We start from the raw sequence: 14,605 nt of genomic DNA on the forward strand, positions 1-14,605 counted from the left end.
GAATTTTAATATTCATAAATTATGTCACAAACCATTTTCTCAATTTTTCTAGTGTATAGTTACTTAGTGTCCGTGCCCAGACATCCTTTCATCATATGATGTTAACATATAAGGCATATGTTAAGATCTCCTAAAATCAACATCTCGTATTCAGCAAATTACATGTAATATTAATATGGCTGCAGATTATCTTGCTTGAACAGAGTAAATTAATGTCAAATCAGGATGTGGTTATTTTTGTCATGTTTTGTGCATGTATATAATTCTTCTGCATGTAGATTAGTTTATTTTTATTCTTGAGAAAAAATAAATGGATATGTCTTAAAAGGGGAAAAAATGACCTGCATTTTCTATCCTGTACTGTATTTGATTGAACAATTTGTATAACAGTTTAATGGTTTTAAAAATGTACAGAATTCTAGACACTTCTAAAATGAAACAAATGATTAGTACTAGTGTTTCTTATTTCATGTTTCCTTATGAAAATGTAGTTCCATTTTCCCTATGAATGTCTAAGTAAAAGACCAAAAGTGAATGAACCAAATCAAATCTCTTAAACAATCGCTAAATGATGCCAAAATGTTGCTACTCAGTTATAGGAGTGAAAAACCAGAGATGAGTGTTTTGACTTAGAAAAGGCAGCTCAGAGTCCTTTTCTAATTTCTGCTTTTACAAGAGTTACAGTCAGGCAGCTAAAATAACTAATCTTGAGATGGAAGTGTTGGAGAAATCACTCCATTATACTCATATGGAATAAAATATTCTCTCTGTACCATAACATACATATATATTCACATATATTTAAATTTAGGACAAGGAAGCTCTATCTCAAAGTTCTGTCATCCATTAAGGGGCTATAATAATAGATAACTCCAAAATTTGTCATGCTCTTTTACTACTGATCACAATAGGATTTGCTTAGTGAACCCTGCTGACCATTCACCCTTTTTCTGAAGGTCTCAAATTAGGTGCAAATGAAGAGAGTTCATAAGGAGACATGGAGGACATGAATCTCTGGGCAGGCTCGCACTGCTTTCAGAGTAGCAGGAGAGGGGAGCGATGATTCCTTTTGTTAGCAAGGAAACATATTGAAGGAAGAAGCTGTATGTCGTGGCCTTAGAAATTTATCTTTCGGGAGCACCTGGCTGGCTCAGTTGGTAGAGCATCTGACTCTTGATCTTGGGGTCTGATCAAGTCCCACAATGAGGATAGAGTTTACTTAAAAGAAGTAAAAGGAGGTATTTTTTTCTTAGGAGAAGTAATATAATCTTTAGCTTTATATTAACTAGATGACCCTGTAAAAAAAATGGACTTTTCTAGATCTCCTAAAATATGTCATATGCTTATAATGCTATGAAAAAGTTCATTTATTCACCTTCTAAATGTGCTAGGATCCTAACAACAAAGTAGGCAGAGTTTTTCCCTTCAAGGATTAATTGTCAAGTGTGGAGACTGACATCAATAAAAGCTTAGATAGAAGAGAGAAGTTATCATACATTTATTTTTTATCTTTCTAAGAATTCCAACTAATCTTATGTTGTTGAATTTCAGTTGATTCTGATTACTCTCCTGGTGTTGAATATTTAGATTATTACAACGTTTGCTCTTTTACAATAGAATAAGTAATGGGACAAACAAGAATGTGCCATAAGAAGGATAAAGGCAAATGTTTTAAAATGTTTCAGAACACATAAGATGAAATAAAGTTAGTAGTGATTAAAAACATGTAACAGTGATTGAGAGGGTTTACTTGTTTGACAGATACCTTTCCTGACCCAACTGTCATTTGGCCAAGGCGCTTTCCATTAAATTGCTTCCAGCAGGTTTGTTTTTAGGTACATAGGCAGTCAAGAAGGAAGGATGAGAGAGGATGATGAGCAGATAAAGAGGAGTCGGTATAAGTCAATAATACTTTGTAGTATTACCTCATCTGTCTGGACACTTCAAAAGATTCTAAGGTGCTTCTCTTAAAGTAGAGTAACAATTGTTAAAACTATTGTTTCCTTAATCCTTGAAATGTTAGCCAAGGAAAAACCCTATATTTCATGCATTTTCAGTTATAGGAAATAAAGATATTGTTTGGTTTACACAAAAATGTTCATAGTACCTGAAAATACATGGGCTCTTTCCAAAACAAATCAAGCTGATTTTCGTTGGTATGGAATAAAGGGGGGAAAAAAAGTCCAAATAATGGTTTTTTTGGCCAGACTAAAAAATGGACAAACAAAAACACTAAAACCTATTATTTGTGTTATACTTCTTAAGAATTGAATGATATTAGCTAATTTTGAAAGGCTGCTTTTCAGATCTAATGGAATCTTATTTTAACTTAGTGTCTGATAGCTAAAAATCTGATGTTTATCATCTGTGCTAGGTTTGGTAGTAGCAGGTTCTTTACATGAGGTGTTATATAGGACTAACATTATTATATGTACTTGATAACCTTCTAATGTATTTCCTTTTGCATAAATTAAATGCATATATTTTGAGATCCTAATGAGAAAAGGATTTTACTAGCAGACGAAGAATGTATTATTTTCTTTTTTAGATATGCCTGAAAATTAAAATTACTCATGTTTTTTTCATTTAGAAAATATCTTTCATTTACCTCCAGCCTGCCACACCATTTAGAAAAGCTTACCATGAAAATAAGAATATTATAAAAATTAGTAAATAAGAAGTATATGTGCACATATACATAATATTTATTCAGATTATAATGTTGTTAAAGTCAGTTCTGTTTTATGATCATGGTAATCTCACAGCAGGCAATGCCCATTTTCTCCAGTGATTAATGTAGCACCATTGAGTTTTTAGAAGGTTGTTTTCTTAATTTGACTGTCTAGGAAGCATTTTCCCTGTTGAAAAACAGGTGTAAACATCAATACCCAAGATAAGAGAGTGAGCTCCTACTGTTTTCTGATGTCTCCAGTGTAGAGAACTCAGAAGGTTAAAGTCTGAGGATTGGGTAAGGCTAATTTATCAGAAGTAAAAACTAGAAAATTTTTGGTGTGATTCAAAGATTTCAGCTGAGAGAATGACAGGAAGCCTTTTAACGGCAAAATAATCTGTCAAACGCTTTGAATATATAGGGACTGTGTGGCAAACATGTGAAATCAAACCCCAGCACAGTAATTACAGGTAATTTGTGAACTGTTTCTCATTTCCTCACTGTGTAAATTATATGCCTATTCACTTGAGACAAGATTTGACTTTTTGAGAATCTTACTGAGATTCTGTAGCTTAACACTGGCCCTATTGTTTCAGTGTTCCCTATGCTGCTCTTCAAATTTGCAGCCAGTTTTGAGTGAAAGGAGGGAAGATTTTGGTGTAAAGCTCTAAGTTATTCTGTTTATTTTGTTTTCTGTATTTGAGTCTACTGTTAACTTTCGGCAACTTTGATTATGGATCAGGTGTTTAATATCATGGTTCAAGTCTATGTTCAATCACCTCTCCTATGTATGCCAAATAAAATAAATCATAAACCTTTCAGAATATTGGGTTCCATGCTAGTTGACTCAATACCTGTTAAAGACTCCTAGGTACTGCAAAATTGTTAGAAGGCGTTACCAGCTAATCAGGGTAAGAATTGCAAGACTCTAAGCTGTACATTAACATCATTTGTGAGAAAAGGAAAAGCAAAGTAATAATAATAACAATAAGCTTCTTTTTTTGTTTGTTTCTAAAGATCGCTCTCATTTTATTTCCTGCCATTAAGTTTTCCTAAAAGAAAAAAAAATCAAAATTAAAAAAAAAAAGAAAACCATTTAACACGCATATACTCATCCATCATTAACATTTCTTTAATCTTATATGGTGGCGTTATTTGTGTTTATTTCTGTTGTGTTTTTTTTCTTTGTTTACTTCTTTGACAAAGCATGTCACTTTTTGTTTTACCTAGTTGTATTTTGCTACTGCATGTCACATGTTTTAAATGACTCAGTGAACAAATGAATTCTTGTCATTTTAAATTTCACTCGAAATATTACAAACAATCTGCTCATTCTCAAACACTGCTCCACATTTTTTGCTTTGGGTGGGAGCATGCAAAAGAAGTGAACCAAAAAATGGCAAGAACTGTGTGGTATGGCCAGCTTTGTACCTGATAATCTGTTGAAGCCTGTTAAAGTTAAACCTAAGTAAGATGTATGTATTTATAATTTGAATCATTTGTGTTTCTCTTTTGTTTGCATGATATGATTTTGTTTTATATTTTGTTTTTTTCCACTCACCAGATGTTCCCAACACTTTGCTTCCCACCACTATCATCCCCTCCCTTACCACTGCAACAGTCACAACCACTGTAGCCATAACAACCAGCCCAACCACATCTGCAACAACCAGCAGCGTAAGAGGTACAGTATGCTTCTTTGTTATGGCCTGGAAAGCACATTAAATGAAGCTTTAAAGGGTTTTTTTTTAAAGGGTAGAAAAATTGAGATCCAATTTTACTTAATTATAAGAACTAATTAAGTCACCTAAATTGCTATCAATTAGGGTTATTGGGATAGAATATGAGACAAGGTGTTACATTTTAATTTTTTTAGTGTCACTTATGACTACTATGAAAATATTCCACAATATCGGCTAAAAATATATGGAGCAAACACTGAGCAAAGTTAAATGTGAACATGGGGCACTTTTTTTTTTGCCTTGCCTTGTAATTGTAAACAAAGAAATAAGATGTTCAAGTTTGCAGAGGTAGCATTTGCTCTTTAAAGACCCGATGTAAATGGCTTATTCCTCTGCCACTAGATTAAAAATACCCACAGTGTTGAATGTGTTCTAAAATTGGCATAATTCATGGGGTCATCATAAACTGTTCACCACGTAGAACTTTTAAGTAAATATTCAACATGTCACCCTAAAGTGATTCTCTGAGTAGATCTATTCCACTAACAGAATGTTCTCAAAACAAATGTTGATAAAGTTGTCTAGGATGATAGGAATTCATATGTGGCTCCATGAGTAATTTCTGGTATTGGTTTATTATTAATAAATGTTTTTGCCTAAAGGAGAGCAACCTTGAAGAAATTGAAGTAATCTTTAAAGGCAAAAAAATAATTACATGATGGTTCAGAAATATAAAAAAGCATTCCTGAGCAGTCATTGAGTGGTTAGTAGGTGATGAAGAAATTAAAAGGAATTGTCTGAGTTCATTATAGAAAAACATGTTTTAGACTTAATTTTTGCATAAGCAATGCTCATAGAGAATTTGTCCTATTTAAGTCTGTCTTTTTGTACTTATACATGTCTTATGTCATGTTGCCTATACTAATATGTTTGTTAAGCTTAACAATTTAACTCAAAATCATGGGGACTTTACATTAATATATATGTAATCAAAGTTATACTAAGGACTGGCTTAACATTATTTTCCTCCAATATACTATCTGTTTTTCTTGAGGTTTTATTAATTTTCAATATTAAATTGAGTTTCTGGCTCTGATGTAATGGTTATCATAGTGTTTATCTCGTTTCTGAAAAATTCTTATATTTGATAATTATTTTTTGATAATCATGTTAACTCTATTATATAAGATTGATAACTGAAGTTTGATGATAGTAGCAATAAGAATTTCTCAAAAATTACTATTTATTTTAGTATTACTAGGCAAACTGTATTTGAGCTAAATCTACAAGTGAGAAGAATTTAAAGATCTTTCTCATATCAATTTATATGAAAATCAAGTAAAAGTAATAAAAATCAAAAAAAGTAAAAAATACTTTGTGATATTATAGGAAATGAAAGATACCTAAATTTTTACTTTGCTTCATTTTATTATTTTTCCAAAGATTTTACAAATAGCAATTTATTTTTTTTTTAACGTTTATTTATTTTTGAGACAGAGAGAGACAGAGCATGAACGGGGGAGGGTCAGAGAGAGGGAGACACAGAATCTGAAACAGGCTCCAGGCTCTGAGCTGTCAGCACAGAGCCGGAGGCGGGGCTCGAACTCACGGACTGCCAGATCATGACCTGCGCCGAAGTCGGCTGCCCAACCGACTGAGCCACCCAGGCGCCCCTACAAATAGCAATTTAAATAAAATGTAATTACTGCATGCTAACAAAATCTCTATGATAATATTAAATTCTGACTGTACAGACAAATCACTTTGATGGAAAAAGACGATGACATAATGACTTAATTTTTTTGAAGACGTTCTTATAGCAAAAAACAAAAAAACATTTCCTGAGGCACCTGGGTGGCTCAGCTGGTTAAGCGTCCAACTCTTGATTTCCGCTCAGGTCATGATCTCATGGTTCCTGAGTTCCAGCCTTGTGCTGGTCTCTGCACTGGCAGCCCAAAGCCTGCTTGGGATTCTCTCTTTCTCTCTCTCTCAATCTCTCTCTCTCCACCCCTCCACCCCTCCCCTGCTTGTGCACACACTCTCTCTCTCTCTCTCTCTCTCTCTCCCTCTCCCTCTCTCCCTCTCCCCCTCTCCCTCCCTCTTTCTCTCTCTCTGTCCTTCCCCTGCTTGTGCTATCTCTCTCTCTCAAAATAAATAAAATAAGCATTAAAAAATTCCTAATAGTCAATTATTCCTTCCTCTTCAAAAATTTTTTTTGAGGGCTTGCTATCTATATATGAGGCTATGCCAGGTTGTACAATTATACAAATCAAACATATTCTATCTAAAATAACTAGCAATTACATAACGCATTCTGCACCCTCCCTAAGTAACCAGTGTCTGTACTTACTTAAGGGAAAGTCTTCATGCTCTTTGTGAACATATATACATGCATCTTAGTATAAAAAAGAGAAAAATGTTTTATTTCAAATGAAGTGTTTAATAACATATTTAATACTCGTTTACATGCATCTTAAGTGGAGTCTTCCCTATTGCATCTTCACCAGCTGTTAAAATGAAATCAATTTTCTACTTTTTAAAGTAAATTCACTTTTTACAGGTTTCCTAAAATGTTCTGTGCACTTTAAAAGTGATAAAGAATTAACCTTTGCTGCAGAAGAACATGCAAATAAACTAACCTCAAAGAAGACACACACACGCAAATACACACACACGTGCACTCACATGCCATTCCCTGTTATTTTTACCTAAAGGTTGAAAGACAATATTTTTCAAATGGCACCAAGGTATGTGGAAAGAAAAAATGTATTTTATAAGTTAGGCAATGCATAGTAGTTATTTTGTATAGGAAAGAAAATTGCAGCACTGACATTAAGTATTAATCTAATGCCTTTTTTTCTCTTCTATGTTCAATAAACCCCTGAGGGTGGGGAAAGTCATTGGGCGCACCTGTATCATTAATGTTCTAGTCCATATTTGAGGGAGTGGAAAACTCAGTATATAAACATTGTTATGAATTTTTTTATTTTATGTTTTTATCTGTTTAATTTCCATTTCCATTCACTAGAATGTGAAGTTCAGCAAAGCTAGGACCTTAGTTGTTTCACTTAAAAAAATTTTAATTTATTTGAGTACAGTTGACATACAATGTTATATTTGTCTCAGGTGAACAGCATAGGGATTTGACAAATTTATACATTATGCTGTGTTCACCACAAGTGTAGCTACCATCTGTCATCATACAGTGCTGTCATAATGTCATTGACTGTACTCCTTATCCTGTTCGTTTCATTACCATGACTCATTCATTCTGTAACTAGAAGCCTGTATCTCCCACTCCCCTTAACTCCTTTTGCCCACCGCCCCAATCCCTTCCTCTCTGGCAATCATCAGTTTGTTCTTTGTATATAGAGTCTCATTCCGCGTTTTGTTTGTCTTATTCATTTGTTTCTGTTAGATTGCACATATGAGTGAAATCATATTGTTTTTATCTTTCTCAATCTGACTTGTGTCACTTAGCATAAAACTCTAGGACTATGTTCTTGCAAATGGCACAATCTTGTCCTTTTTTATGGCTAATACTTATGTGTGTATGTATGTTTGTGTGTGTGTGTGCACCACATCTTTCTCATGACCATCTTCCTTCATGACGCTTCCTTAAGCATTCATTCATCTATCAATGGACATTTAGGTTGCTTCCATTTCCTGGCTATTATAAACAATTCTGCAATAAACGTAAGGGTGCATATTTCTTTTTGAATTAGTGTTTTCATTTTATTTGGGCGAATATTCACTAGTGGAATTATTGGATCATATGGTATTGCTATTTTTAAATTTTTGAGGAAACCCCATACTGTTTTTCACATTGTTGTGAATTTTGTACACAAGTGTTTTTTAAGTTGAATGATATTCCTTTATTTGTATATTACCTATTAAATTAGAGCTTTCAGATGCAATTACATTTTCAATTTAATTCACTTATTCATAAATTAATAAAAGATGTTTCAAAAGGATCATAATAATAATCTAAGGAAATCTGAGAACTGAAGAGAACTCAATATTGTCATCTTACAGTTTTTTTAAGTTTATTTGTTTCATCCCTTTCATTCAGTAATCTAAAGTAACTGTATTTGATTTTATGAGGTTTAAATGTTATTTCTTCAAATTTCATAAGCCGTATTTACCCACCTATGTATATATTTAATAAATGACTGTAAATAAATCACCATTCATTTCTTTATCTGCCCTCTTTCACCACTACTAAGTTTTCCAGTCCGAGATATGATAAACATAACTATAGAGAACAAACTGAGGGAGGTGGGCAGCTGATGGGCTAGATGGGTGATGGGTATTAAGGAGGGTACTTATTGTGAGGAGCACTGGGTATTACATGTAATGAATCACTAAATTGTTCTCCTGAAACCAGTATTAGACTGGTTTGTTGACTAACTACAATTATATGTTGACTAACTACAATTTAAATGAAAATTTGAAAAAACTACATTTAAAGAATTACACCTGTGGCTATATTAGAAATCAGGGTGAAATAGAACAAAACAAACTCCTCAAATCCCTCAATTTCACATCTCTTCAATTTGTATGTGAAATGCATCCCCCTAAGGAGAAATAGGAACTTCAACCATATGGAATAAAAGCTGGCCATTAGCACTGTCTTGTCGCAAATAAAGGTGTTAAGACATAGAGAAGCCAGCAAACTTCAGCTGTCATGGGAAAGAGAAAATAAGTGTGCCCTAGGGGCATCTTTGGGTGTGAATTTTAGTTCTTTTGTTTACAAAGTCTTTGGTCTTGCACCATGAACCACATTGGGCCTCAGCATTTTTATCAGAAAATGAGAAACACTTAATAGAAGCATTTAATTCCCAGGTGTCTTGCAGATTGGATAATATCTAGAGTTCTGAAAACATAATCAACAATCAATGTATGATAGGATTATTTCTCACTTCTCTTTAGTAAAACAAATGTGTTTACTTGTAGTTGTATGATGCAATTACTGAAATTTTATATATATATAAATATATAATAGTGGTTTGCAATGGTTTTTGGTGGTAGTGTACTGATTACTTTTAAGCCTATTTTTTATTGATTATATAAAAAAGATAGATAACATGTTACTAGAGCATATAGAATTTATTTACAAATATAACAATAATTTATAAACTTTCCATGAAGTTTATAGTATTCTTGATTTGTAGCATATATCTAAAATCTGAACATTTTATAGATCTTTTAAAATGTTTTCATTACAAGAGACTATGGCTATAAGACATTTTAATTTCTGCTTTTGGAAATGACAGGGTTTTTTAAAAGTCTAGTGGCCTGATTAATCCTATCACTCAATTCAGATGGCATATTTATACTCTCTTATAAATGTTTCCTGTTTTTTGGTTTTGTTTTTGTTTTTTGTTTTTTTTTTTTTTTGGATCACTGTGATAAATATTAATGAGTTAAATACGATCATTTATAAAATGGTTCCAAATGACCTGATGTGATTTCTAGTATTAATATTATTTTAGCATGGTGTTTTTAATTTGAAAACATCTTTCATTTCGATCATATCACACAGTTTTAGTTTCATAATAATTATATCATAATCTTGGAATCTTTAGCAGCACCCTCATTTTACAGATAACAATATTGAAGTATTGAAAATTCTAAAACCATATATGAGACAATGACATATATCAGTGGTTATGTCTATTCGCATGATTTTTAAAAATAGAATTCACCAATCAATGTTTTATACTTATCAAGATAGAAAAACTTCTAAACTCCTAATTGCAGTTTCTGACTCAGCAAAACTGTAAATGCCTTTGAAGTATAAATATGAGATGATAGGTGCACCTGGGTGGGTCAGTCGGTTAAGCGTCCGACTTTGGTTCAGGTCATGATCTCATGGTTCGTGAGTTTGAGCCCCGCGTCGGGCTCTGTGCTGACAGCTCAGAGCCTGGAGCCTGCTTGGGATTCTGTGTCTCCCTCTCTCTCTCTCTATCCCTCCCCTGCTTGTGCTCTCTCTCTCAAAAATAAATAAACATTTTAAAAAATGCTTTAAAATGAGATGATATAAAGAGAAGGTATAAAGTATCTGATATACTTCCTGTTCTATGACTAAGAGTCTGTTCAAATATTTCATGCATTTCAATACACTAAATAGGGAAACATAATTCCTAAACTTGATGATGAGATTGTTTATATAGTTTATCTATGTAAACATCTAAATGAATTCTTAATTCAAATATAGATTTGGTTTTACATTAGGCTTTGAGATGGTAAAATGATTTTATAGTAATAAAATTACATCATTTGTCAAGTAATTCTTTTTTTTAATGTTTACTTATTTTGAGAGAGAGCAAGGGAACACAGGAAGGGCTGAGAAAGAGGAAGAGAGGGAATCCTAGGCAGGCTCTGGACCATCAGCACAGAGCCCAAGGCAGGACTCAATCTCATGAACAGTGAGATCATGACTTGAGCCGAATTCAAGAGTCTGAGGGTTAACCAAATGAGCGACCCAGGCACCCCATTTGTCTAGTAATTCTTAAACAATTTATTTATATAATGAGTCTACTTGCAATGAAACCTCATTTAAGCATAGCATTGCAAAACAAAAACAAAGGATATCTTTTAAAAATTTAAGAAATTGATCATTATCAAACTGACTACAACTAGAGTAATAATGACCAAACTCACAAAATTTAAAGATGGATACCATTGTGTTGATCCCAACCTATTGACAATAATACTTTCAGCTAGGAATGCCTGAGGCACTGTTCTGGGTAGACCCCTCATATTTCTAGGAGCCCCCAGACTTTTCCTCCACCAGGGCCAATGTTGTGGCTGGACTAGCTCTAGTGGTTCTTATGATCTCGGGATACATTTTAGCAAGAAACTATCTGAAACTTTGAGTGACAAAATTTATCACTCACAGTTCCTGGAAGGCCATAGAGTGAGGCAATGGTCAGAAAGAGAGAGAGTGTACATGGACTTGGGGCTCTGCCTTTATTAGCATGTCTAAGGGTTTCGAGTTTCACCAACTGGCAAATTTAAAGAATAAGAACAGAAAGGAGGGCATTAGGAAGGAAGAAGTGGGGTTACTCAAAACAGTCAGTTTTCTAGGTTATTCATGACTTTCTGAAAGAGGAAGCTTCACGGGTAGGGCAGCCTTATACCTTATCTGATTGTTTTGCCAGCAGTGGTATCCTACTGTATCCTACTGTATTGCAGCTGTATTCTACTGCATTCTACTGCTGGTAGTGTGTCTATTCAAGGTGAATGTCTTCTGAAATGGATACTTTGACAATCAGGCTCTTCCACTGCAAGTTCTCAATTCTTCACAATTAAGTGACACGTTAATTTTGTTACTTATGTTTAAAAATGTAATATTAAGTGAAATATTTTAAATCATCCATGTAGAATAGAATGAATTTTAGCATATACCATAACTCTTTAGTCCCTACGTTGCCATTGCATTTTTATTTTGTTTTTATTTTTTTAAACGTGTTTAGTTATTTTTGAGAGAGAGAAAGCACGAGTGGAGCAAGAGTGGGACAGAGAGTGGGGAACAGAAGATCCAAAGTAGGCTCTGCGCTGACAGCAGGGAACCCGATTCAAGGATCAAACTCACAAACCGTGAGATCATGACCTGAGCCGAAGAAGAAGTCAGATGCTTAACCGACTGAGCCACCCAGGCGCCCCGCCATTGCATTTTTAAATCATGTGAATGACAGGGGCGCCTGGGTGGCTCAGTCTGTTAAGTGTCCGACCTTGGCTCAGGTCATGATCTGAAAGTGGTGAGTTTGAGCCCCATCTCGGGTTCTGTGCTGACAGCTCAGAGCCTGGAGCCTGCTTCAGATTCTGTGTCCCCCTCTCTCTCTGCCCCTCCCCTGTTTGCACTCTGTCTCTCTCTTCCTCTCTCAAAATAAATAAACATCAAAAATAAATAAATCAATCATATGAATGACATAAAACTTAATTATTTAAATGTAAATTAGGTTAGGGACTTGTTTGACCATTAAGTATAATCCTAAATTATTTCTGTTTTAAAAATCTTAATAAATACTTTCTTCTTTAAAGATTTATTGAAGTAAATCTATGTGACTTGTAGAAAACCTTCATTAACACAAAGTTAAACTAGAACAAAAAAAATTTGTTAAACTACTTGGTGACAGCATAGAGAAATTGAGACAAATTTTGAAATTCTATACGTATTTCATATAGTCATTTTTAATGAACTACAGTTGCCTAAAGTGTTGATTATGAGATAGTATTTGATATGCAGATTTCTTTACTTCAATTATCATTTCCTTTCTCTGGCTTCAAAATATAAGAAACTAAAGTAAAATTAACACAAAATGCATATATGTGTACTTTAAACCACTGTCTGAAGCATCTATTTAATTAAATCAGCTTTAAAAGCAATAATGATCTGACCTATGCTTCTAGTCTCTATTTTCTTTACATCAAAAGAAATTCTAGTCTATCTTTATTTTATTTTTATTTAGTTTTATTGTGCCACCTCCTTCCCTTTTTGGTATAGATACTTTAAAAATTGACTACAAAATTATACACATTTAACAGAATAAAAAAAAAAGCCAGCACTGAGAAGAATAAATGAAGTCATTATAGCTCTGAGTTAGTCACTATAAATGCACTCAAATAGAGCATTTGCAATGGTAAAATATATCATCTTGACACAGTTAAATCCCAAAGTGTGCAAATCAAGAAGTTGTTTATGAGCTTGTATTATGAGTGTTTAGCTATTAAAAATGTTTCTGGTTTTATTGGTGGTAATAAAACATAATTTGCATGGTGTTGTGAGCTTTTAAAAATTAAGTGTCAATATGTTGGGTTTTTTTTCACTCGACAAAAATTAAGTAATAATTCAGTCTCCAGATGGTCCATATAGAGAGACCTGCTTATCTCTAAAAAGACAGGTTTCCACATTTAAGCTCTAAGTGTAGCTAAACTTCCATTAGTCTTTTTAGAAACAACACTTATTATATGAAGTTGACTCACCTTTAAAATGAAACATATGAAACATAGCTTATAATGAAAATAGAGTACTAAAAATGCTTCTACTTGGAAAGAGCAAGCAACATGCATGGCCCATAGTTGAGAACACTTTCAACCTGGATACAAATATTGTGTTGTTGGTGCTGAAGGGAGTGTCCACAGGCTGGACCTGGGAGGGAACATGGACTGGGGGTCCTAGTCTCTCAGTCAGCTATGGACCCACACATTTGAACAATGGCAATGTTTCAGTTTAAATTAAATTGCAAGATAGCATAGAAGGCTAAAGTCTTTTTTTGTTTTTTTTGTTTTGTTTTGTTTTTGTTTTTTGTTTGTTTTGTATTCTAGTAGATCTTATTTGGAATAAGAATACACATCGCTTGTTATATACAACCATTTCTAAAACTAAACAAAGCATTTGACTCCAAACTTGTGAAGTTGAACTCTGGCCAAGTTTGAAAATCTTTAAATATTTACCTCTTTCTTATAGCATTTGGGAAATAGTTGAGGAAAACTGGTGTTCTTATTTTCTTTCCAATACGACCTATTAAGGGAAGCAGCACACTTATGCTCTCTTCTATTTTCTAAGGGCACTCTTGTGGCTTGTGCAATTTAAAACATCAAACATTTTTAAGAGTTTCATTTTAAGCTTGTTTATTTCTTTGGCTTAGATCAATTTAAAAAGAAATCTTTGTTCCATTAGTTTACATTTCTTCTAAGTAAACAGTTTTACTAATACTGTTTTTACTTCTATAAATGTAGGAGTGTCTTAATTGATTTTATGGTAATAATCCTAGATTTTATATAATCTAATAATATATACATTTCCTGCAAAACAATCTCTAAGAAAGAAAATAAAATGCTCCCTAGTAGACTATGTGCCATTTTCCTTGGATTCATTTTTATATAATATGCATATGCATACAAACATTAAATTAAAATTTTTCCATATTTATGATATTCCAGAAAGCACAGCACTTATAAAATATCAACACCTACTTAGTCTCTTATGATTAGGATGATAATCTGTTTTACGTTTTAAAAGCTTAGCCTACCTATGTGAATAAATGCTTTTCCGAACATCTCTAAAATTATTTTAAAAATCATTAATAAACTAAACTGGTTGTATCTTTCTTCCTAACCAACGAATTAAATTTATGAGCTGTGCCTTTGAAGCCGAAGAGATTACTGGCATTGCCCTTGCTTCTTTGACAGTCCACATGAAACACACTTAATAACCTCCTGTGTTAGCTTGGTGAAACACTGA

At 33.4% G+C, this 14,605-nt stretch overlaps 1 protein-coding gene across 3 annotated transcripts in view; it reads left to right on the top strand.

Moving 5' to 3' along the window:
- Nucleotides 1-14,605, top strand: part of CADM2 (cell adhesion molecule 2) — a 1,075,089-nt gene that overhangs the window by 982,745 nt on the left and 77,739 nt on the right. For 2 of the 3 annotated variants that reach the window (XM_081796571.1, XM_081796570.1), the window contains one exon: nt 4,236-4,355. The exons of the other annotated variant lie outside the window; for it this stretch is intronic. In XM_081796571.1, coding sequence (XP_081652697.1) covers nt 4,236-4,355 — 120 coding nt within the window. The remainder of the gene's footprint in view (nt 1-4,235; nt 4,356-14,605) is intronic. 3 annotated transcript variants of the gene reach the window in all.

The sequence above is a fragment of the Panthera onca genome, chromosome C2, assembly GCF_046562875.1.
Source record: "Panthera onca isolate mPanOnc1 chromosome C2, mPanOnc1 haplotype 2, whole genome shotgun sequence".
Lineage (NCBI taxonomy): Eukaryota > Metazoa > Chordata > Mammalia > Carnivora > Felidae > Panthera > Panthera onca.